General features: G+C 43.4%; 1 protein-coding gene across 1 annotated transcript in view; it reads right to left on the reverse strand.

The window, feature by feature from the left end:
- Window positions 1–10928: 10928 nt before the first annotated feature.
- The window catches only part of LOC112264188 (immunoglobulin superfamily DCC subclass member 4), a 64971-nt gene continuing 50354 nt past the window's right edge, over window positions 10929–25545 (reverse strand). Inside the window, exons 7-20 of the mRNA XM_042330877.1 lie at window positions 25014–25424; window positions 24646–24810; window positions 24069–24206; window positions 23580–23753; window positions 21924–22154; window positions 21620–21721; window positions 21323–21506; window positions 20048–20175; window positions 18889–19059; window positions 18644–18778; window positions 17570–17672; window positions 13288–13525; window positions 13052–13180; window positions 10929–12358 (exon numbers count right to left, since the gene is read on the reverse strand). Coding sequence (XP_042186811.1) covers window positions 11705–12358; window positions 13052–13180; window positions 13288–13525; window positions 17570–17672; window positions 18644–18778; window positions 18889–19059; window positions 20048–20175; window positions 21323–21506; window positions 21620–21721; window positions 21924–22154; window positions 23580–23753; window positions 24069–24206; window positions 24646–24810; window positions 25014–25424 — 2963 coding nt within the window. The 3' untranslated portion in view covers window positions 10929–11704. The remainder of the gene's footprint in view (window positions 12359–13051; window positions 13181–13287; window positions 13526–17569; window positions 17673–18643; window positions 18779–18888; window positions 19060–20047; window positions 20176–21322; window positions 21507–21619; window positions 21722–21923; window positions 22155–23579; window positions 23754–24068; window positions 24207–24645; window positions 24811–25013; window positions 25425–25545) is intronic.

The raw sequence follows: 25545 nt of genomic DNA on the forward strand, positions 1-25545 counted from the left end.
TTTCCCACGAAACACTTCTCTTCCATCTGTCTCCCCTCCTCCCTCTACTGCATTCGCTAAATCATTTTTTTAAGAGTCTCTACTCTGGGAACAAAAGCGACCAGACCGCTGCACTCTGAAGACATATATACTATTAAGCTATGTTCAGTTTGCAAGTGGATTTATATTGAGAAAAAAAGATACCATATTTTTTTACCATTAGACTACTCACTACTGTATCCAAATAATTGATTCCCATCGTTATAGGCTAAGCCAAATGTATAAACATTTGCGAGTTGTAGCCTAACATTAATTTCATGTTTTCTAATGTGTTGTTTTGGCATATAATATACTATAATACAAATAACAATACTTAATGTAATGAATAATATTCGAACAATGCTGTTATCTGTTGAGTTGTATTACTAGTATTATGAAATATAATAATACATCATGTTAGTCAAGGACAAATAACTGAAACATAAAAGGTGTTAAAATGTGAAATGAAAACAACAATGTCAAAGTGCGCTCACAAATCACCCCTTATGCTGCTCGACATTTCCAGTGATTTATTGTGCATCAATTATTGTGGACCACTTTTGTACCACATTGGGAAAAAACGCTGTTACACGGTCGACCAAGAGGAGAGGAGTGACATCTAACGGTGACGAACAGTGTTGCAATTTATCAGCACAGCATCATTACGTGGAATTCCCCAAAAGAAGCGCTGTTATAGCGTGGTTGCCTCCTCTGTTCTGCTGTTATAGGCTACATATCCCCCTCCTTGCTACTCCTGTCATTTGCCAAAGTACAGTGTGTGTGTTGACTAATTCTAAATCCATTCAGAGAGTTTCCTTAAGAGAGGGACAAATAATAGGTAACTGAAATGAGCATAACAAAATTGTAAAAATGTAAGCAAGTCATGATGATCTGCATGTGCGAGGATTGAAGACTCGGTGAGCTGTGTTTCTTTCCTCTCATTAACAGGATGCAACTGAAGCAAACGTGCTGTAGCTCAATTAAATCTTGTAGGCTAATATTTTTTCCATATATCATTATTTCTTTCTCATTACTAAGGCCTCTCTAGCCATTTAAAAATATATTTTTTGTTGTTGAATTTGACCCCTTTTTTCTCCCCAATTTCGTGGTATCCAATTGTTTTTAGTAGCTACTATCTTGTCTCATCGCTACAACTCCCGTACGGGCTCGGGAGAGACGAAGGTTGAAAGTCATGCGACCTCCGATACACAACCCAACCAAGCCGCACTGCTTCTTAACACAGCGCGCATCCAACAATCTCTAGCCATTTTAGACAACATGATCTTGCATTAACACTGCCTCCACGTATGTTGTTGTTCTTAAAATTATATATTGTTCCAAGTTTGCACGCACCCCATGTTCCATTACGTTGTCATGGAATATATTAATGCTGCTTCCAACCATATAATTAAGAATTCGAAGAATTGAATAGGATCTCTATGTTTCCAACTACCAATCAGCAACCGCACCGTATATCTGGCAGCATATTGAACGATGAGTTTCCTGAAAGGCAAATGACAGGAGTGGAATGTTAGCTAAAAATACTGATATCAGACTACAATTACTGTAATTGTAGGCAATCTTAGAAGGTGACATTTCAGAATATGTTGCAAGTAGGCCTAGATTATATGCCTATAGGTAAAGTAGCTTGTAAAGTAACTGTGGTGTACTGCTATATTGCACGAACACCTTTATAGCATACGGTAGGCCTAGCCAATGGTCCAGGAAGGCTCAATCACAATTTGGCATTAAAAATATAAATATGCCTATTCATGTACTGTTTACTCTTTAGGGTAGCTCTGTCCACTTTCATTAATTTTATGATAATATTGTATCTCCATATACCCTGAACACAAAGTTGTTATACTACTCCATTATGTCACTATGCATAAGGCAATCCTACTACGCAAACTAAATTGTCATTAGTTATCCTTAGTAATGGACAGGTTTGATTTTCTTAATAGGCCCACCTCTTATGGTGTGATTGCAATCTTGGAGGTTGTAATTTACATATTATTCCCCCCTCTCTTGTTCTACGTGCCTGATGCCTCGGCTTAAGGTAGCCTAATAGAACCAAGTTATACACTTAGAGTAAGTCTGCAACACGAACTGACTCATCTGGAGGAGAGGATATGTGTGAGAAATGTTCAAAGATAAAGCCTCTGTTTTTCTCCAAGGTGAACTATAGTAATCACAAAACCACACATACCTCCTAGTAAGTGCTTCAAAGATGAGCTGGGCTACCTTTTACTTTTTAATTGATATATAATTACAGTGTGTAATTGTTGTGGGAATGTTCATTTTTGGTTTCCCATTGGTTCTGGGAATGAAGCCATACGTTTCCTGACCAGTAAAACCACTTGCTTTATTAATGTTCTGAGAACATAAATGAAAGGTTATTTGAAGGTAATGAAATAATGTTCTGGGAACGTTGTCTAAATGTGGGCATTTAAGGTTATTTTGAGGTTTATGAATAACTTCCTGTTTCAATAAGACTCTTTTATATCACTACCAGCTTAGGTTAACTGTTTTTAACTCCAAGCACAGGTAGGACACATGGAAATTAATTTGTTTAATCATGCAAACACATTTCTGCTTTATTGTGGCACAGCATCAGTGAGATCTTAACCCACGATCTGTTTTTTTTTTTTCCATGGAATGAATCCACTGCACCACCAGGATGGAGTTAACATGCCATGTTTTTTATTAACTCATACAAAGCTGTTCAATTTAGTCTATTCAAACAGACCCCATTTCAAAGGAAACATGCACTCCTTAACGTTCTGAGAAACACATGTTTCTTAGAGCTTGGTGAAGGCGTGGTTGTCCTATGGTTATTTTGCATACAACCTTCCCACAACAATTTGCGAAAGGTGCAGGATAGTTGATTGGTTTTGGAACATTCTCAGCACATTTGAGGAACTTGACAAAAAAGTTATTTTCTTTGGTATTTCATTACTTTAACAGAACGTTTCCCTAAAAGTTCAAACGTGGTTACATTTATTAATGTTTGATGATGTTCTATGAACGTTTTCCAACTGGTTTGACATTGTGAATTTTTATTATTTCTTTATTATTATTTTTTCCACTTTTATTTAACCAGGTAGGCTAGTTGAGAACAAGTTCTCATTTGCAACTGCGACCTGGCCAAGATAAAGCATAGCAGTGTGAACAGACAACACAGAGTTACACATGGAGTAAACAATTAACAAGTCAATAACACAGTAGAAAAAAAGGGGAGTCTATATACATTGTGTGCAAAAGGCATGAGGAGGTAGGCGAATAATTACAATTTTGCAGATTAACACTGGAGTGATAAATGATCAGATGGTCATGTACAGGTAGAGATATTGGTGTGCAAAAGAGCAGAAAAGTAAATAAATAAAAACAGTATGGGGATGAGGTAGGTAAAAATGGGTGGGCTATTTACCGACTATGTACAGCTGCAGCGATCGGTTAGCTGCTCAGAGAGCAGATGTTTGAAGTTGTTGAGGGAGATAAAAGTCTCCAACTTCAGCGATTTTTGCAATTCGTTCCAGTCACAGGCAGCAGAGAACTGGAACGAAAGGCGGCAAAATGAGGTGTTGGCTTTAGGGATGATCAGTGAGATACACCTGCTGGAGCGCGTGCTACGGATGGGTGTTGCCATCGTGACCAGTGAACTGAGATAAGGCGGAGCTTTACCTAGCATGGACTTGTAGATGACCTGGAGCAAGTGGGTCTGGCGACGAATATGTAGCGAGGGCCAGCCGACTAGAGCATACAGGTCGCAGTGTTGGGTGGTATAAGGTGCTTTAGTGACAAAACGGATGGCACTGTGATAAACTGCATCCAGTTTGCTGAGTAGAGTGTTGGAAGCAATTTTGTAGATGACATCGCCGAAGTCGAGGATCGGTAGGATAGTCAGTTTTACTAGGGTAAGTTTGGCGGCGTGAGTGAAGGAGGCTTTGTTGCGGAATAGAAAGCCGACTCTTGACTTGATTTTCGATTGTTTGATATGAGTCTGGAAGGAGAGTTTACAGTCTAGCCAGACACCTAGGTACTTATAGATGTCCACATATTCAAGGTCGGAACCATCCAGGGTGGTGATGCTGGTCAGGCGTGCGGGTGCAGGCAGCGAACGGTTGAAAAGCATGCATTTGGTTTTACTAGCGTTTAAGAGCAGTTGGAGGCCACGGAAGGAGTGTTGTATGGCATTGAAGCTCGTTTGGAGGTTAGATAGCACAGTGTCCAAGGACGGGCCGGAAGTATATAGAATGGTGTCGTCTGCGTAGAGGTGGATCAGGGAATCGCCCGCAGCAAGAGCAACATCATTGATATATACAGAGAAAAGAGTCGGCCCGAGGATTGAACCCTGTGGCACCCCCATAGAGACTGCCAGAGGACCGGACAGCATGCCCTCCGATTTGACACACTGAACTCTGTCTGCAAAGTAATTGGTGAACCAGGCAAGGCAGTCATCCGAAAAACCGAGGCTAATGAGTCTGCCGATAAGAATATGGTGATTGACAGAGTCGAAAGCCTTGGCAAGGTCGATGAAGACGGCTGCACAGTACTGTCTTTTATCGATGGCGGTTATGATATCGTTTAGTACCTTGAGCGTGGTTGAGGTGCACCCGTGACCGGCTCGGAAACCAGATTGCACAGCGGAGAAGGTACGGTGGGATTCGAGATGTTCAGTGACCTGTTTGTTGACTTGGCTTTCGAAGACCTTAGATAGGCAGGGCATTTTCTCAAATAGTTCAACAATTGTCTTCTGTGGGAATTTCAGTACATCAACATAACATTTCCTACAGGTTTCCTCATGGTTCTATTTAAAGTAATGTCCTCAGAATGTTCAGAGAACCTTAAGAAACAATATTCTTCTGTGGGAATTTCAGTACAAAGTTTTCTGCAAGTTTCCTCATGGCTGTATTTAAAGTCATGTTCTCAGAACATTGAGAACTTTCCATAAAAACCAAAAGAAAACAGTGAAGTTGAAAGTTTCTTCTGTTTTTTAAAAACGGACACATTCCGTTCTCACGTCAACAAAACTCTCTCTATCCTCAATCATGTTAAGTGTGTTCAGGTGTGTTGGCCTTGCCACACCTGATCTTATGTGCTAGCTGGGCACTGACACCGGTTACACAGAGAACAGAGAACAGGCAAGGCACTGTTCTCCATGTCCATAAGTATCCATACATGGTTGTTCATGGGTGACTGTAATATTAGTGAAACATCAAGACTAAAGATTATCAGGAGGTCAAAGAAGGGTTACAAACAGTCAGACATCTTTGTTCAGTTATCCTCATCTCTTTATTAAGATGTTTTATTTACACAACAGTAGTTTGCTCAGACATCTTGAGTTGCTGTGAGATTGACAAGTTCACTGATGGTAGTACAGGGTGGATAAACTTCTAAAAAAAACAAGATTACTTCTCATCCATTTCCACAACTTTGGCCAGCCATATGTACAAAGAGTATACAAAACTTTTGGAACATGAGTTAGACTGACCAGGGGAAAGCTATGATCCCTTATTGATGTCACTTGTTAAATCCAGTTCAATCAGTGTTGCTGAAGGGGAGGAGACAGGTTAAAGAATGAATTTTAAGCCTTGAGACAATTGAGACATGGATTATGTATGTGTGCCATTCAGAGGGTGAATGGGCAAGACAAAAAGACTTAAGTGCCTTAGAAAGGGCTATGGTAGTAGGTGTGAGGCGCACTGGTTTGAGTGTGTCAAAAACTGCAATGCTGCTGGGTTTTTCCACGCTCAACAGTTTCCTGTGTGGATCAAGAATGGTCCACCAGCCAAAGGGCATCCAGCCAAAAGGGGTGCAACTCAATATTAGGAAGTTGATCCTCATGTTTTGTACACTCAGAGTATACGTTACAGCCATCTCCTAAACTAAAGGTTTCATCAGGGATTTATCGCTAACACTTGAGTCAACCTTGGCTCCAAACATCCTCCAATTTTTTAAGACCAAGTTAAATTGCACTTCTTGACACTGACCGTCTGAAGTTGCCATGGCCCCAACTCCCATAAGAATGAATTAATAAAACAATGCTGGAATGCATAAAAAGGGGACGACATATTACTGTGCAAAGCCGATGCCAACAGGGAAGGGGCCATGTGTAGTGATGGACAGGTGTGTTAATCGTGTTAATCAGCGAGGATGGCTGTGACGACACACTGTGTAAGAGGGAGAGGTGAGCATCAGAGCACTGCCTGGATGTATGTAATGTAGCACCGACTCACTCATAGACACCCTCTACTGCCTCTGTCACGCAGCGATACCGCCACCAACATGTTATTCCTACTTTCACAATGCAAGCGCTTTTTCAAGACACTGCACACATACACATATGAAGATAATAGAAGTGCTAATTCACAAGAAGTGCTCCAACAACAAGAGTTGATATCGCAAGTGAGTTTGAAGTGAAAGAGGTTGCATACATACGACACAATGAAAATAATGTACTGTAAAAAAAGACTGAGTTCTGCTGGTGGCACAAGACCAGGGTCTCGATGATTGGACATTCTGGATAAAGCACAGTTCAGCTGGTTAAGAAGTAGAAGAAGAATGCACAAATGTGACATCACTGGACAAGGTAGCTCACCACAAAGCACCAGAGGACACAGAGCCAGAATACATTGATTCATTTTTTTTAATAGAACAACTAAAAGCTAAATAAAATATGCCATTTAGCAGAAACTTCTATCCGAATCTGTGTATCAGCATTTGTTTAGTGTTTTTCAGGATTACAAGTGGTGAAGCTTTGTTTGACTAATGACTAATGACATGCTTCAGAGTCTGGTATACTGTACATGCTGGCAAGTCCTCTACAGTTTTATGCAAAGACAGGCCACCTGAGTAGAGAACAGTAAAGACCAGTGTTCTACAGAAATGTCTGCACTGAGAGGTAAGACCTGCAGGTAGACGTTCCTCTTCAACAGTCAATCACCGCTCCACAACTCCACTCTTCTTGGCACTGATATCACACGGGTTTCCCTTCACTACTTTCCCTAACTTCACCCTCCTCCCCTTAGCTCCCTGCCTTCATGCCTCTCTCCTGCCCTGCACCCACTCACCACTCAAGGGTTTATTCTTAGAGTGGAAAATAAATCCACTGCAACAAGTGCTATTTCCAGTTGAGATAAGACAAGCAGTCTGCTGTATTACGTTATCTTCTGCCAGCTTGGCTCCCACAAAAGGATTCTTATAAACATAATGTCCATTATTCATAATGATCTTCATTAAATTAACAAATAACCAACAAAAATGAGGTATTCCTGTGATAAAATTTCGATTAAAAAAGAGGATCCCGTTATTAAACTAATGTGCATATTTGATCAGATTAGAGCAACATATTACTACATTGAGCATTGCATCGGCTTACTCTGGGCAATGACGCTTACAGTAAGGGACACTATGTACTGCAAGATATGTGGTTAGAAGGAAACAGTAAAAAGAACCAACTGAACCTCTTCAGTGAGAGCAGACATTCTTCATGCCGGAGGCGGTTTTATGTCTTCAACGTTGGCTCTGTTTTCAACAGACCACACAAAGCTGCTGCAATAGGTGCCCCTCGTGTAAGAGTTTGAAACAGAGCTGACATTGACACTACAATGTATGTTAAAAACAGACGCTTCAGTAGAAATGTGAGTAAAGAACATGTAACAACTTTTGTAATGTTACAAAGATACAATGCATACTGTACGCCTGTGAGATTCAAATGAACTATAAACAGTCACCTTCTCACAGCTTCACTCAGTCTAAAGTAGATATTGGTAGTTATACTGTATACAGTCCTATAAAATCTTGCATTGGGTGGACACCTTTCATTCAAATCTAACTGACTAAATAAACCTGAGTGAGTTAGTCAGAGCACAACGATCCATTTCCGAAAGGACTTTAGTATCGATAATGACTGGACTAATTGTATAGATTATAGACGGACTGAGAACGTTTTCCTGATGATCATGCCGTAGAGGAGCAAAGTGCTGATCTCTTAGACCAGAAGGATTTGTCTTGAGAAAAAAAAAGGCAGAACAGGAACATGTAGCGTGCGAGACTGAGAATGTATGGGTTGTATAAGATGACAACACAAAATGGACATTATTTTGCTTCGATAAAGTTTGAGCATGCCTGATCCTGAGTGAGGTCTGTTCAAAGTATAAAACTGGAATGCTTTAGTTATGAGACTCTTCTATATGCCTCTGAGTTCTAGCACCTATCTGGACTAACTGAGTCCTCATTCATCTGACAGACCATAAGACTCAATGTCTTAGGCCACGTTTACAACAGGCCCATTATACCTGTATAGTCTTTGATATGGGCATACTCTAATTTAGACAAAAAGCCTCACACAAAGTATGACGAGATATTCTTGTCCTTGTGTGGAGAGACAATTTTGAATAAATATTTTGTTAGGGTACACAAAGTAAGTATAAGTATAAGAAATGTAAGCATGCATTATGCTAAAAAAATAAATAAAGATGCTTGTTTAAAAATGCTATAAAGAAAGAAATGAAAACACGAGGGTAACACAAACATTTACAGCGCCAATGTGAAGTCTACACCACCTCATACCTTTCTTTCATATTTTGTTGAGTTACAAAGTGGGATTGAAGTCAATTTCATTGTATATTTTTTGTCACTGATCTACACAAAATACTCCATAAGGTGAAAGTTTAAAGAACATTCTACGCATGTTTACAAATTAATACAACTGAAATGACTGAAATATAGCTCTTGCACAAGTATTCACCCCTTTGTTTAGGCAAGCCTAAAGTAGTTCAGAAGTAACATTTGGCTGAAGAAATCACATTAAGTTACATGGACTCTGTGTGAAATAATAGCGGTTGAACTGATTTTTGAACGACTAACCCTTCCTCTGTCCACCATACATACAACATCTGTAAGGTCCCTCAGTCAACTATTGAATTTTAAGCACAGATTCAACTACAAGACCAGGTATGCTTTTGGAAAGCCTCAAAGAAGGGCAGATATTGGTAGATGGGTAACAATAACAAATCAGAGATTGAATATCTCTTTAAGCATCGTCAAGTTAATAATAACGCTGTGGGTGATGTATTAAACCACCTAAAGACATCAAAAATGCAGTTGTCCTTCTGAACTGAGCTGCAGGACAGGATGGAAACTGCTTAGGGATGTCACCATGGTGATTTTAAAACAGTTACAGAATTCAATGGCTGTAAATGGGAGAAAACGGAGGATGGACCAACACGATTGTAGTGACTCGACAATAATGACCTAAATGACAAGAGTTAAAAGAGAATACAAATATACAGATTACAAATATTCCAAAACATGCATATGTATGCAACAAGGCACTAAAGTAATATTACAACAACAACAACAAAAAACAGCAAATGAATACACCTTTTGGCCTAAATGCAAAGCATTATGTTTTGGGCAAATCCAACACAACACATCACAGAGTTACTGCCTTCTTATTTTCCAGCATGGTGGTGGCTGCATCATGGTATGGGTATGTTTGACATCGGCAAAGACGGGGGAGTTTTCAGGATGAAAAGAAAAGACGGGGCTAAGCACTGGAAAAATCTTAAGAGGAAACCCTGCTTCAGTCTGCTTTACACCAGACACCTGGAGAGGAATTCACCTTTGAGTAGGACAATAACCTAAAACACAAAGCCAAATCTACACTGGTGTTGCTTACCAAGAAGACAGTGCATGTTGCTGAGAACCAAGTTACAGTTTTGACTTAAATCTGTGTGAATTTGTAGGGCAAGACTTGAACATTGCTGTCTAGCCATTATCCCCAACACCTTGACGGAGCTTGAAGAATTGTTTAAAGAATAAATGGGAAAATATTGCGCAATCCAGATGTGCAAAGCTTTTATGAGACTTATGAAGACCCAAGAAGACTGAGCTGATTCTAACATGTATTGACTCAGGAGGGTGAATACTTACCTAACAAGTTATATTAAAGTTTTTTTTTTCTTCATGAATCTTTAAAAAAAAAGAAATTTTCTTCCACTTTAAAATTACAGAGTATATAAAAATGTAAATGAAATCCATTTTAATTCCACTTTGTAACGCAAAATAAATGTGAAAAAAGTTCAAAGGGGTGTAGACTTTACATGTGATATTGTGAAAGACCTCAGGCTGGCGAGAGTCAAAAGTACAAAGAAAGACAGGAAATATGTCTGAAAATAGAAGTGGGTTCTAGGTCTATTTCTCTATGATATTTCCATCCCCCTCACCTGCAGAGGGAGGAGCTTAGACATAGCTGAGAAAGGATGAGTGAGATGGCATCACAAAGCGTGAGGCCTCCTGACGGAGCCTTGTTCATATGTAGTAGGTCTAGTAACAAGCTACCATATATTAGGCCTGGGAACTAAAATGCTGCTTTATTTACCTAAGTTGAAAAGTGATTTGCGGTAATTGGTAAATTAAATTTTTTTTATCTTTTCCGGTCCAAAGTAGATGTGACGACAGTTGGAAACCCAAATCTAATGGAACGACTGATAAAGGGGAAAAGGGCAATAAACAGATCTGAGACAGGCCGTTATGTACCATACGTGTCATTTCCTGTAGGGAATACGCATCGATGTATACAGAAAGAAGGGGACAGGAAATTATTCCTGAAAGTATTGAAGGCTATGAATTAAACAGTTAAAAAACAGATTCTAAAAGATGCACCTATCTGCATGACACTATTAAAATCACCAACAAACCATCCTGTAAAGAAATGAGGTAGTGCTGTTGACTGGGAGCAAAACCAGGAGACCGCTGCTATAAGATGTGTTATTTTGTCATACACCTACACATCTCATCTAGTCCTCCCCCCCCAAAATAATGCCATCTATATCAACTACATGTACTGTATGCGGTTCCTTCAAATTATCTTCAATTGCCTCATTTATTTTCCCTTTTCAACATATTTGTCCTATTTTTATTGAATATAATCATCTATATAAATATACAGAGGTTAAAAATGCTCCTAAAATATTAGGCACCTGAGACCCCCAAGCTCCATTCAGGGAATGTGTGTGTGGATCCTGAGACAGCAGGAGGTTGGAGAGAGAGAGAGAGAGAGACAGGTCTGCACTGTGTCTAAATATAAGGCTTCATTCCTGGGGCTGGGGCAGGCAGCATCCATACAGTGGAACAGCCAATAGGAACAGCTCAGTCATTTGAAAGGAGCCAGAGTGAGAGTGAAAGGGCCACATGGTCACGGTTCTGCTCTATCTTCATCGTGGTTGCTGAATCAAGAGCCTCTCCACCATCATCAGCTGACCAAAGGTAGGTCTTGAAGTACCACACACCCACACTCATTCTAAGAGTCCAACAGGTCAAGACTTATGAAAAAAGGAATATCCTGCTTTCTACACTATGATTCCGTCATCGTACGTCTGTAATAGGAGCCTGTAGCAAATTACAGATTAAGGCCAGACAACATACTGCTGCTATGCAACAAAATGAATACCCATACATACTAGCGCTAAAAAATATATACTGTATATATACACATATAAAACAATGGATTCAAAGTACCTATAAAACTGAGCCAGGAAGAAGAAAATCAGATACTGAGGTGCTTTAAAAAACAAAACATTTGATTCATAATGAATGAGAAAAAGAAAGAAGTCCAGTTGGTCTTTGTGTGGGGGTTTGTTCCTCTTGCTAAGGGCACAGGTAGCTGTGCACTGCTGAGTTAGAGTGGACAAGGCCGGCGCTGACAAAAGGAGAGGGGGCGGGGGAGGGGGCAGTGTCTGGAGTCCCTGTTCCCCAGGGTCTCCTGCCCTGGCCGCAGGGGCTTGGTAGAGTGGAAGCCGTTGGTGAGCCCCATTTCCGGGTGCCGCCCCACATCTACAGTCAGCTGCGCTGCCACGCCCACCATGCCCTCAACAATGCCCTCTGGCTGCCCATTGTGATTGGACACTGGCTCCAGGACAGGGCCGGATGGGACCTTGGGCAGGGGTTGTGTCTGTAGGGACTCCTCCCCTGGTGATAGACGTTGTGGTGCCTGGGCAGCCTGACTGACTGGCTCCCCTGGGTGTTGTGGTGCCTGGGCAGGCTGTCTGACTGGCTCCTCTGGAAGATGTGGTGCCTGGGCAGGCTGTCTCACTGGCTCCCCTGGATGTTGTGTCCCCTTTGGGTGTAAAGGGGCCTGGGCAGGCTGTCTGACTGGGGAGTAAGCTGCCTCGGACAGTGAAGGCCCCCTGGTGGCCTGAGAGTCCTCTTCCGTGTCACTCTGCGCCTCCTGCTGCTCCTTCTCCAGGTCGTTCAGCTCAGAGTGAACTACTACCTCTGCCTCCACCTGGTTACTACTGCACAGGGAGGAGTCCAGTTGGTCCTCAGGGTTGCCCTGAAACACACAGTAATTTCATACAGTCAGCCCATGTAACAGTGGAGTCCTACAAGGCAGTGTGTTTGTACTCCTGTTGTTCTGTATTAACATACAACTGTAAATTACCTTACACCAGTGGTGTCAATCATAAATGAAAGGCAGCCATAATACAATTATAACACAGTCATTATTTCTTGCTATGCTATCCAGCTTTTTGAACTGCATACCATTCTCTAAATTAAATCACTGAGAATGTGACTGAAATGTCACCAGTAAAATAGAGCAGTGGTGGTATGAGGTGTGACTGCAAAATAAACGAGGGATTCATTATAGATTAATTATAGCTTTCCCCTCCTACACTTTTGAAGGGTATGAGAGTGCCTTAACAGTGGCAGAGTAATTCATTTATCAGATGCATGATCAAGCGGCTCATTCAGCTTTCAGCCAGTGTCACATTCTAATTAGCTATACGTCATCCTGACACCTCGTTCACTGTTTCATTACTTCCTGTTCAGCTCTCACACAAACCACTACCTCTAAACCAGCTCTTACTGCTCTTCTAGACGCATGCTTGCACACACACACACACAAGCCACTTTCCACCCCATCTACCTCTTATTCTTGTACACACACACACACACACAAACCACTTTCTACCCCATCTACCTCTTATTCTTGTACACACACACACACACACACACACACACACACCTTGCCATTCTCTATGGTGGCCATGTCCAAAGTTCCATTGTTGAGCGTTAGAGAGTCCTCTGTGATGGTATCCCTGTATTTGGTGATCCGGTTGGCCCAGTTACGACTAACTGACCCATTCCAAGCAGCCTGGAGAATGACAAGGTCAGAAGAAAAACACGACTCAACAAGTAACCTTGAAAAGTACTATATTTGTAGTTGTTTCTAGTGTGGTATCTAGTGTCCTGACTACTCACCATGACCTCAGCTCCTAGGGCTTCGTCCCCTATTCCTACATTACCCATGAGGCTGTGCTCCTCAGTGGGCTCTGTGAGGGGCTGGGCGCAGTAATGTTCATGGTCCAGGCTGCCCAGGGGCATCAGGGTCTCTAGCTCATGGCAATCACTGCATTCTGGCACCATGGTGGGCACAGACCGACACCCATGATGGTACTGTGGGGGCAGAGCAGTGGAGTCCAGCCCTCCAGACACCTCTCTGGTTACACAGCACAGAGAAGGGACACAGGTTAAGGATTAGAGTTATGTCACTGCACATGGTTTAACCTCAGAGCACAGTAAAAATACAAGGATGATCATTAACAATTGTGGTTTTTATAGGAAAACATCTAGATTTTTCCAATGAAGCCCTTTATTGACTTCACCAGAGTCAGATGAACTCGTGGATACCATTTGTATGTCTCCGCGTCCAGTACGAAGGAAGTTGGAGGTAGTTTCGCGAGCCAATGCTAACTAATATTATTGCGATGCCTGGAAGTCTATAGGTATTAGAGGTCGACTGAATAATCGGAATGGGCGATTAATTAGGGACCATTTCAAGTTTTCATAACAATTGGAAATCGGTATTTTTGTCGGCCGATTTTTTTACACCTTTATTTAACTAGGTAAGTCAGTTAAACCTCTTGGGGCTAGGGGGCAGAATTTTCACTTTTGGATAAATAGCGTGCCCAATTTCATCTTCCTGCTACTCATGCCAAGAATATAAGATATGCATATTATTCATAGATTTGGATATAAATTACTCTGAAGTTTCTAAAACTGTTTGAATCATGTCTGTGAGTATAACAGAACTTATGTAGCAGGCAAAACCCCGAGGACTAACTGTTCAGAATCCCCCCCCCTCTCTGTTCCCTGAGTTGTCATTGCCAAGGGACATTTCATAGGAACCTGTTTTCAGTTCCTACCACTTCCACTGGATGTCACCAGTCGTTGGAATTTGGTTGAGGTTATTCCTTTGTGCAATGAAGAAGTAGGCCAACTCGGAACTGGGTAACACTTTTGTGAGTTGCGCAAGACGTGAAAAGCAGCGCTGGTTTGTTTTCATTCCTGTATTGAACACAGATTGCCCCGTCTACAATTTGATTGATTATTAACGTTTAAAAATACCTAAAGTTTATAGGCAACTTTTGAAACATTTAGTGACGTTGCGTTTTTTGTAATCTGTTTTTTTCTGGATCAAACGCGCTTTATAAATGGACATTTTTTTTTTAACCTTTATTTAACCAGGCAAGTCAGTTAAAGAACAAATTCTTATTTTCAATGACGGCCTAGGAACAGTGGGTTAACTGCCTGTTCAGGGGCAGAACGACAGATTTGTACCTTGTCAGCTCGGGGGTTTGAACTCGCAACCTTCCGGTTACTAGTCCAACACTCTAACCACTAGGCTAGTCTGCCGCCCCATTTTGGATATATATGGACGGAATTAATCGAACAAAATGACCAATTGTGATGTTTATGGAACATATTGGAGTGCCAACAAAAGAAGCTCGTCAAAGGTAATGCATGTTTTATATGCAGGGTTGAAATATGCTAACTCCTTTGTTTACTGCTGGTGCAGATGGTGCAGGCTATCAGATAATAGCTTCTTATGCTTTCGCCGAAAAACATTTTAAAAATCTGACATGTTGGCTGGATTCACAAGGCGTGTAGTTTTAATTGAGTATCTTACATGTGTGATTTAATGAAAGTTGGAATTTTATAGTATTTTATTTGAATCTGGCACTCTGCATTTCCCCTGGTAATTGGCCAGTTAAGACATTTGCGTCCCGCCTATCCCTAACTAGTTTTAAGAACACGTTCTTAATTTCAATGACGGCCCTGGAACGGTGGTGGTTAACTGCCTTGTTCAGGGGCAGAACGACAGATTTTTACTTTGTCAGCTCTGGGATTCAATCTTGCAACCTTATAGTTACTAGTCCAACACTCTAACCACCTGTCTCTCATTGCACTCCACGAGGAGCCTGCCTGTTACGCAAATGCAGTAAAAGCCAACATAAGTTGCTAGCATTAAACTTATCTTATAAAAACAATCAATCAATCATAATCACTAGTTAACTACACATGGTTGATGATATTACTAGTTTATCTAGCGTGTCCTGTGTTGCATATAATCGATGCAACCCTGGGGGATGATTTAACAAAAGCGCATTTGGCGAAAAAAGCACAATCGTTGGACGACTGTACCTAACCATAAACACCAATGCCTTTCTTAAAATCGATACACAGAAGTATATATTTTTAAACCTGCATATTTAGCTAAAAGAAATCCAGGTTAGCAGGCAATATTAACCAGGTGAAATTGTGTCACCTCTCTTGCGTTCATTGCACGCAGAGTAGTTGTTATGCAACAGTTTGGCCGCCTGGCTCATTGCGAACTAATTTGCCAGAATATTACGTAAATATGACATAACATTGAAGGTTGTACAATGTAACAAGAATATTTAGACTTAGGGATGCCACCCGTTAGATAAAATACCGAATGGTTCCGTATTTCACTATAAGACTTGTTTTCGAGATGATAGAAATATGGTCGAATCCGGAAACGATGTGTTATGTTATAATTAAGTCTATGATTTGATAGAGCAGTCTGACTGAGTGGTGGTAGGCAGCAGCAGGCTCGTAAGCTTTCATTCAAATAGCACTTTCGTGTGTTTTGCCAGCAGCTCTTCGCAAGCACAGCGCTGTGTATGACTTCAAGCCTATTAACTCCCGAGATTAGGCTGGTGTAACCGATGTGAAATGGCTAGCTAGTTAGCTAGGTGTGCGCTAATAGCGTTTCAAACGTCACTCGCAATGAGACTTGGAGTAGTTACTCCCCTTGCTCTGCAAGGGCCGCGGCTTTTGTGGAGCGATGGGTAATGCTGCTTCGAGTGTGGCTGTTGTCGATGTGTTCCTGGTTCGAGCCTAGGTAGGGGCGAGGAGAGGGACGGAAGCTATACTGTTACACTGGCAATACTAAAGTGCCTATAAGAACATCCAATAGTCAAAAGTTAATGAAATACAAATGGTATAGAGAGAAATAGTCCTATAAATACTAGATTAACTACAACCTAAAACCTCTTACCTTGGAATATTGAAGTCTCATGTTAAAAGGAACCACCAACTTTCATATGTTCTCATGTTCTGAGCAAGGAACTCAAAAGTTAGCTTTTTTTACACGGCACATATTGCACTTTTACTTTTCCAACACTTTGTTTTTGCATTATTTAAACCAAATTTAACATGTTTCATTATTTATTTGAGGCTAAATTGATTTTTATTGATGTATTATATTAAGTTAAAATAAGTGTTCATTCAGTATTGTTGTAATTGTCATTATTACAAATAAACAGTTTTTTTTGTTTTAGTCGGCCGATTAATCGGTCTCGGCTTTTTTTGTCCTCCAATAATCGGTATTGGCGTTGGAAAAATCATAATCGGTCGACCTCTTATAGGTATATACTAACATGCTAGCAGATACCATAGACTTCCAGTCATTGTGCTAACGCGAAATGACCTCTAACTTCCTTCATACTGGACAAAGAGACATGGACATGGTATCCATGAGTTCATCTGCCTGGGGAAGTAGATAAAGGAAGGGCTCATTGGGATGTTGGCAAATTATCCTTTAAAAAACAAATATGAGGAATGCATTGTCATAGACAGTCATTACAACTATAACAGTAGGATGAACAAAATATTGTCAGTCCATCTCAAATTGTGATGGCTAGCTGGATTCACTATAGTACACACTGGAATTCAAAGGAGCTAAATACCAAAACAGACAGTAATAATAGTTGTTCCATATTAATGCAAAATTATTCAAAATTATTCACATCTGAAATGTCAAATGTGCAGCATGAAGACATGGACCCCCCCTGGGTCTCACACAAAAGTCATCCTAATTCTGTAGCTATATAAAACATCTCCAAAACCTCCACTTCTATTTAAATCAGTTTACTGCTCTCCCTGCCAAACCCAATGCAGGGAAACATGACTTTTGTTTCATATTCTTTCCTGCTCATTAACCGCACAGCTTCATAATAGACCAAGAGCAGCAGCCATCTGTGGTGCTCTGTCTTTCAGGACACACTCCCCAACATCTGCCTGTCTGTCTCTCTGCTGCTGCAGCTTCACACACACACACCCTTAAATCTTACAATGCCAGTGAAAGCTTAATGATCCTCAAATCCTAGACGTACATACTAAAGTAGACATACTAAAACAGACAAGAGTCATTTGCTTTCAGGTGGCCTCTTCTTACCTGGCCTTGCCGTTGCGGAAGCTGACACACATACAAAGGAGCATGCTGAGCAGCCCCAGACACACACCAACTATGATGCCAGTCACTGCATGGATGTCCAGCTCTATAGAGAACAGCCCAGGAAGGCATGCAGGAAACGGGGAGAGAAAACAGACGAGATACTGGATGAGTATCTGAACCTGTCAGCACAGGAAGCAGTTAGAGAACAGAAGGTAAGTGGGAGGATGAATGATAATATAGTGTATATGCAGTATGATGACAGCCGGATTCCACCGCTCAATCAATTTCAGCGGGCCATGAAGGAACCAATTCACACCAAGGAGGGAGATATTAATTGAGCTTGGGCAATTGCTGTCTATCTGGCAGCAGAGTGGAGAGAGGACAGATGGTACTCGCTCCGCTCTCGCCCGCCCACAATCACATTGCATTTACTACTCAGCAGGACCAGAATACTCGGTCATCTTAGATTGTCTACCAAAGGAGGAAGGACTCCCCTAGCGCCAATGTTATGACCTTTTGCTTCTGCATGGAGCTCTCTCCTGACTTGCTTCTAGATGCTCGAGTTTAGCTGTTGTGCTCATTATTCTCTGATGGACAAAGTGTAATTGGGCTACAAATAGATAATGACTGATGGAGGTCTCCTTGAGAAGCCCAATGAAACTGCAGTAGTATTCAACAGTGTGGACATATCCTTCTTTCTTTTTCTCTGCCAAGCCGCCATAGAATGAGCCGCTCCGTCACAGGCCCCTTTCACCGTGGTTATAGACAAGGTGTCATCCGCAGCTCTTCTGCTTCTCAAAGTCAGATATGAAGTTGAGTCACAGAGCTCTCTGGGTGCAGCCGGTGCTGAGGCTACCCCTTTAATATTTACCTCAGAGGCCAGAGAGTGAGGAGAGATATGACACAGGCTCCCCAAAGTGACAGCCTCCTGCAGGCTTCTCTGCCCCACTGGCAGGGATGGATTAACTACTTTAAAAGGACTCTGTGTGTGTGTGTGTGTGTGTGTTAGGAAATACTTATGTAAGTGATGACACACACACCATCACAGTATGTGTAGACAGTAGACCCACTCACCATATTTCCTGGGAGGAGTGTGCACATCCTTCACTGGGGAGTAAGGCCCCACCCCCACCTCAGTGGATGCCCTCATCTTAAAGAAGTATCGTGTCCCACTAGACAGCCCTGCTACCTCAGCACTCATGATGGTCCCTAAGAGGGAGGGAGAGGGAGGTAAGTGTGTGAGTCATTAACAGTCTCATTTGCATCCACTTATAGAACCCACACAGTTCCTCGCAACAGCCGCAGCTCCAACCACCCACCATCTTGGGAGAGGTTGTTCCACAGGTGCTCAGGCTGGCTGAGGTTGATGGTGTATAGGATCCTGTAGCTGATGATGATGCCATTGGGCTCCACAGGCGGGTGCCAGTTCACCAACACAGAGGAGGAGTCCAAGGCACTGAGCTGCAGCTCTGCTGGGGGGGTGGAGGGTACTGGGGACACAGGGGAGGGGGGAGTCAGTAATCACACCACAGAAATAAAGCACCACAGCGGGCTGGCCACACAGGCTTTGTGTGGCTGGCTGGGACAGGTGTGACACTCCTCTGGGTCAAAGTGCCCTTGCCACCTGGTCATAAAGTGGGGGCTGAGGGCAGGGACTGGGTCTCAGGTGACAGAGGGCGGTAGTATGGGATCCGGCAGGCAGCTACTCCGGCTGTGTCAAACCAAAGACCCCTACTTTGTTGCCCTGGTAATGAATCCCCTGCTGACTGGCCCCTCCTGGCCAGTATTCACAAAGTGTCTCAATGCTGATCTAGGATCAGTTTGACATTTTAGATCATAATGAATAAGACAGAGAGGACTTGATCCTAGATCAGCACTCATCCCTGGCTCCTCCCTGACACCACTTGGCTGAACTGATTGACGGGCCCTGCCAATTATCTCCCTATGCCCCTAAAGATGAATCCCTTCTCTGTTAACCTGCCTCAATCACACTTGCTCAGTCTAACACATAGACAGTTTTGTATTGCTATCCTTGTGGGGACCAAATAATTGATTCCCATCCAAAATCCCATTTTCTCTAACCCTAAATCTAACCCTAGCCTTAACCCTTTACCTAACCGTAACCCCAAACCCCTAACCCTAAAACTAACCTAACCTTAACCCTAACCCTAATTGTAACACTAAACCCAACCCCTAAGCCTAAAATAGCATTTTTCCCTGTGGGGACCGTCAAAATCACCCCACTGGTCCGTATTTTCCTTGTTTTACTATACTTGTGAGGACTTCTGGTGCCCACAAGGATAGTAAAACAGAAACACACATACACCAACGAACTACACACCTCTGTCAGAAACAAAAACACCCTCACAGAGGAAGTGAAAGTGAGCGACAGAGCAGATTGAACACAAGCATCCACCTTTATGTTACACTGGATGCACAGATTTGTCCACTACACTGATGAGAACAGGCGAGACTTACTGTCAGTGAGAGTGGACTCCTCCACGGTGCCGCTGAAGGGACCAACCACGTCTCCTCCATTGGACTGCACAGCCAGCTCATAGCGGGTGTAGGGTTTTAGCGCCCCCAAGAGGATCTCCTGAGCAGAGCTGCAAAACACAGTTTGGGAGAGAAAAAAAAAGAGAAATGGGAAAACTTGCACGTCCTTCGTTGCATTCATAACCTGAATATCGATTTAGCCATTCTGGAAGAAATATTACATTTCAACAAAAAGGGCTTCTTTAATGTGATCGAACTTCAGATAATGGAATTTGGAACTTCCATTTTCCTCTAAAAGAAGCTGAATACCTGGTATAGTAGGAGACCAGGAGATGTGTTGTGTTGGGGGTGGTGGTGGTCCCTGACTGACCTGGTGTAGTAAGAGACCAGGAGATGTGTTGTGTTTGGGGTGGTGGTGGTGGTGGTCCCTGACTGACCTGGTGTAGTAAGAGACCAGGAGATGTGTTGTGTTGGGGGTGGTGGTGGTCCCTGACTGACCTGGTGTAGTAAGAGACCAGGAGATGTGTTGTGTTTGGGGTGGTGGTGGTGGTCCCTGACTGACCTGGTGTAGTAAGAGACCAGGAGATGTGTTGTGTTTGGGGTGGTGGTGGTGGTGGTCCCTGACTGACCTGGTGTAGTAAGAGACCAGGAGATGTGTTGTGTTGGGGGTGGTGGTGGTGGTGGTCCTGACTGACCTGGTGTAGTAAGAGACCAGGAGATGTGTTGTGTTGGGGGTGGTGGTGGTGGTGGTCCCTGACTGACCTGGTGTAGTAAGAGACCAGGAGATGTGTTGTGTTGTGGGGGGTAGTGGTGGTCCCTGACTGACCTGGTGTAGTAAGAGACCAGGAGATGTGTTGTGTTTGGTGGTGGTGGTCCCTGACTGACCTGGTGTAGTAAGAGACCAGGAGATGTGTTGTGTTGGGGGTGGTGGTGGTCCCTGACTGACCTGGTGTAGTAGGAGACCAGGAGATGTGTTGTGTTGTGGGGGGTAGTGGTGGTCCCTGACTGACCTGGTGTAGTAGGAGACCAGGAGATGTGTTGTGTTGGGGGTAGTGGTGGTCCCTGACTGACCTGGTGTAGTAAGAGACCATGAGATGTGTTGTGTTTGGGATGGTCCCTGACCTGGTGTAGTGACCTGGTGTAGTAGGAGACCAGGAGATGTGTTGTGTTTGGGGTGGTGGTGGTGGTGGTCCCTGACTGACCTGGTGTAGTAGGAGACCAGGAGATGTGTTGTGTTTGGGATGGTCACTGACTGACCTGGTGTAGTAGGAAACAAGCGATGCGTTTCTGATGCCCGCCGGGCTGCAGCGTACGGTGTAGTTGATGATGCGGACGTTGCTGAAGCGAGGTTTCTCCCAGCGCAGCCAGATGGATGTGGAGCTGTTGGCTGTAGCCTTGATGCTGCTGGGGGGCAGGGGAGGGGGGTTCCCCTTAGGGGGCGCTGCAAAAACACACTGCCAGTTTATACACAAATATTGGTATTGTACAGACTTTCTTTAACACTGACAGACAGAATAGACTGACACACAAACACCGATGAATGAATAGACACACCTTTGCCATGTGCCTTCTCCGTCCTGCCCTTCCATCCTGCAGCATAGCCATCCGTCTGCTTATTGAAGGCCCACACCTTCACTTCATATAGTCTGTCAGGGACTGACACACACAGAGAAATATATAGAAACGTATCGCAACACAAACACACCAAATTATACATAACCACAAGAAAGCCTGGCATAATGACCACGAGGTCCAAACATGTTATTAAGAGTCACATTTCTCCAAACAAATAATATCACCTGGACCAGTAGGAAGGGATTTAAACAACAACACTGGCATGTGAACATCCCAGACTCACCCAGACTAGAGACCTCATGATGTTTGACCCTCTTGCGGAGCTTGATGGTGTGGGCCTCCATCCTCCTCACCCTCTCAGGATGAGCCTCCCCATTGGTCAGCTCCTCACCAACCACCTCCCTGCAAAAGAGCTTGTAGCCGGAGATCTGCGTGTGATTGGGCGGAGGCTGCCATGTGACATGGAGGGAGTTCATTTTGGCCCTAACCTTCAGCTCTGTGGGAGCAAAGATCACTGGGAAAGACGAAAAGCAAACAAGGCGCCAGCGTGAAACAACGTTACTGGACCTTTATAACATGATTCAACAAAACAAGATCCAGACATTGATTTATTGTACCAACTCAATTTGACGATCTCCTAATGACTATTACATTAAATCATATAATTCTATAGACCTGTATCTAGAACAGGTGCCGCCTTAATTGGGGAGGATGGGATTATAGTAATAGCTTATGATAATTAATGGAATGGTATCAACTGGTTTGTGTGTGTTCAAATACCATTCCATTTCTTCTATTCCAGCCATTATTCACATGAACTGACAATTCAGTATGATTATCTTCTAGTGTGTATTAACAGATTTTCTTCTCATGTGAATGAATGGCATTCGTGAGAGCTTAGTCACTGTATAGAAAAGGATTGAATAGATTTCTATTCATTTCTTCGAAATTGATCTTCTGCCTTTACCAAGAACCTCAGACACATACATTGTAAGAGGCACAGTCAGCCATGTTGCCTTGCCCCTGAATGGAGAGCAATTGTATGGCTGATGCAAATGTGTAGGTGAAGGTATATTCAACAACATGACACTGCCCAGCCATGAACAGTCAGCTTGAATGGAAGGCCGCAGTGTTCTTTTCAGTGCTAGTGTACTTAGTTATTGTCAAACCCTGATCTGTTTCACCCGTCTTTGTGCTCGTCTCCACCCTCCTCCAGGTGTCGCCCATTTTCCACATTATTCCAAGTGTATTTAAACCCGTGTTCTGTTTGTCTGTTGCCAGTTTGTTTTGTTCATCTACCCGCGTTTTCCCCATTGCTCGTCTTTTTCTAGTTCCTCTTTTCCAGTTTTCCCGGGTTCTTGACCATTCTGCCTGCCCTGAGCCTGCCTGCCGTTCTGTAACCTTGTCACACCACTCTGGATTACTGACCTCTGCCTACCCCTTGACCTGTCGTTTTGTCTGACCCCTGTTCTAGTAATAAACGTTTGTTACTTCGACACTGTCTGCACCTGAGTCTTCTCCTGAAACGTGATAGTTCTAGCATGAGAATGGGAAAGTGGAGGCTGCTCTTATGTACAAGGATAATAATAATAATATATATCAGTTTTACTACATCTAGCATTTGTTTATGGTGTGCTTGTTATTACTGCATGCCTGACTAGCATTTCGCCACACCCGCAATAACATCTGCTAAACACGTGTATAAAATGTGATTTTTTTTATTTGAATTTTCTGAAACTTTGTTCCCCCTGCTGCTGTCTTGATTGGACCCAGGTCTATCTTGAAAAAGAAATGTTCTCAATGAGATTACCTGGATAAATAAAGGTTAAAGACCATACCGGGTCAGGTCACTTATTGTGGTGGATATTGATGCTGAAGTAGAAGGTTGTGTGTGAGAGAGTGTGACACACACACACACAGACAGATAGAGAGGTCTCACCCATGCTGTGGTTAAAGTGGGCTGGGGTGTGGTGCTGGTTCCACTCTGACGGCACACCAAAACCTGCTCCCGTTCCTGCCGCCATCCGCAGCCGATAGGCCTGGTTAGGCTGCAGCTCCCGCAAGGTAAGCTGAGTCTCATTCCCCCCCACCTCCACAGAAAACACGTTGTCCACTGCAGTAAACACACACACATTAGATGCAACCCATCTTCTTGAAAGGCCACTCATGGCACACTATCACCACAATCCATTATCCTATTATGGAAGACCTGATGACTCATTGTATACCATGGATAGAACAGAACACTTTATGCTTTGGGCTTATACCCTAAGTCACTCTTCAATACTTCATGTTTAAAATCCACAATTGTTCTTCCTGAAACATGAACACATGTACCACCACTTTCTAATACCAGACAGTGTTGTAATAACACAGGACAGCAGTGTAGTACTATGGCCTCCGTGACAGTAGATGGCGCTGGGCTCACCCTGTTCCAGTGTGGAGTAGTCGATGCGATAGCGGGTGACAGCTCCTCTGCTGTGCTGGGAGGACAGGGGCAGCCACATCACTCTGATGTCTGTAGGGGAGGTGCTGAGCAGGGACAGCTGTGGAGGGGCACTGGGTACTGTGGGGTAGAGCATGGCAGGACATTCTTGGTATTAATGTGTCATTACAGCTATCCCTGGATCTAGTGTCTGGTGACTTAAGTAGCCGATCATATTCTCTGGAGGTGCACAGGGGAGTACAGCATGTCAGATCAGGTACAGGACACTCTTAGTATCCATACATCAACCATACTATTCTGCAGGCTACTAAACCACTTTATTCATTACATTAGCTCTTAGCAACCAAGTAGAATCACATAGTTGTTTGACGGGCAACAATATCTACTTTTGTGCGTCATTGGTGCATAATATAGGTCGTATTACAGTTGACTGTGCCGTGCGGTCTATTTATTCGCAAGTGTACAATGACTCATGTTGGCTGTCGTATGGATTAGATCTAACCGTGTCACTGTTATTTTCCCTTGAGAAGTGAGGTCTGTGGTCTTCACGCCTACTCACCGTCCTCCAGCATCTCCACGGTGACGGGCCGTGACGGCCGGCTGGCTCCCATGGGGGAGTAGGCCACCACGTAGAAGGTATAGGCTGTGTGTGGCAGTAGCTCCTTCACATGGTACTCTGTGGTGTCGTTGTTCACAGCAAACTGGTATTCCATGTGATCAGAGCCTGTGGACCACACAAGCTCTGTGTTTTACCAGGAGCACAGGACACACTCAGCCTGACCTGACAGTGTCATTCTCTACCATGCTACCAAGGAACCAGGCACCTATGTATGTTAATGCCTATACACTTGAAACTAGCTAGCGTCCTTGTGGATAGATATCATACATACAAGCCTGTAGGTTTGTCCATCACACACACACACACACCTGAAGTGGGCTGGTAGTGCACAGAGAAGCCTATAATCTGGTCACTGTTGTGTTCGGGCCGTTCCCAGGTGAGGAGGGCGGTGGTGCTTGTTTGGGGCGTGGCAGAGAGCTGGTGTGGTGGGCTGGGTAGACCCTCTCTCACAATGACAGACAGCTTGGCTGTGGCGCAGGCCGTCCCCAGGGCGTTGTCAGCGATGCACTGGTAGTACCCTGTGTCGTCCAGGCCCAGCTGGTTGATGAGCAGCACCCCAGGGCTCTGGGTCTTCACCCGTCCGTTAGACTTGACCGGCTTGCCATTCTTCAGCCAGTGCAGCACCGGGGGAGGCTCCCCAGAGCTGTTACACACAAACCTGGCTGTGTTTCCCCGAGAGAGAGACACAGTCTCTGGGGGCTGGAGGATTACTGGTGGGGCTGGGAGAATGCAAATAGAGAAACATCCTTAGGAGAAAAAAAAAATCCTTCACAGCAGCATATATTACAATTTACTGAAAAGGACCAGAGCTGTACGATCGAAGTCAAACATGCAAACCAG

Source organism: Oncorhynchus tshawytscha, linkage group LG12, assembly GCF_018296145.1.
Source record: "Oncorhynchus tshawytscha isolate Ot180627B linkage group LG12, Otsh_v2.0, whole genome shotgun sequence".
Classification (NCBI taxonomy): domain Eukaryota; kingdom Metazoa; phylum Chordata; class Actinopteri; order Salmoniformes; family Salmonidae; genus Oncorhynchus; species Oncorhynchus tshawytscha.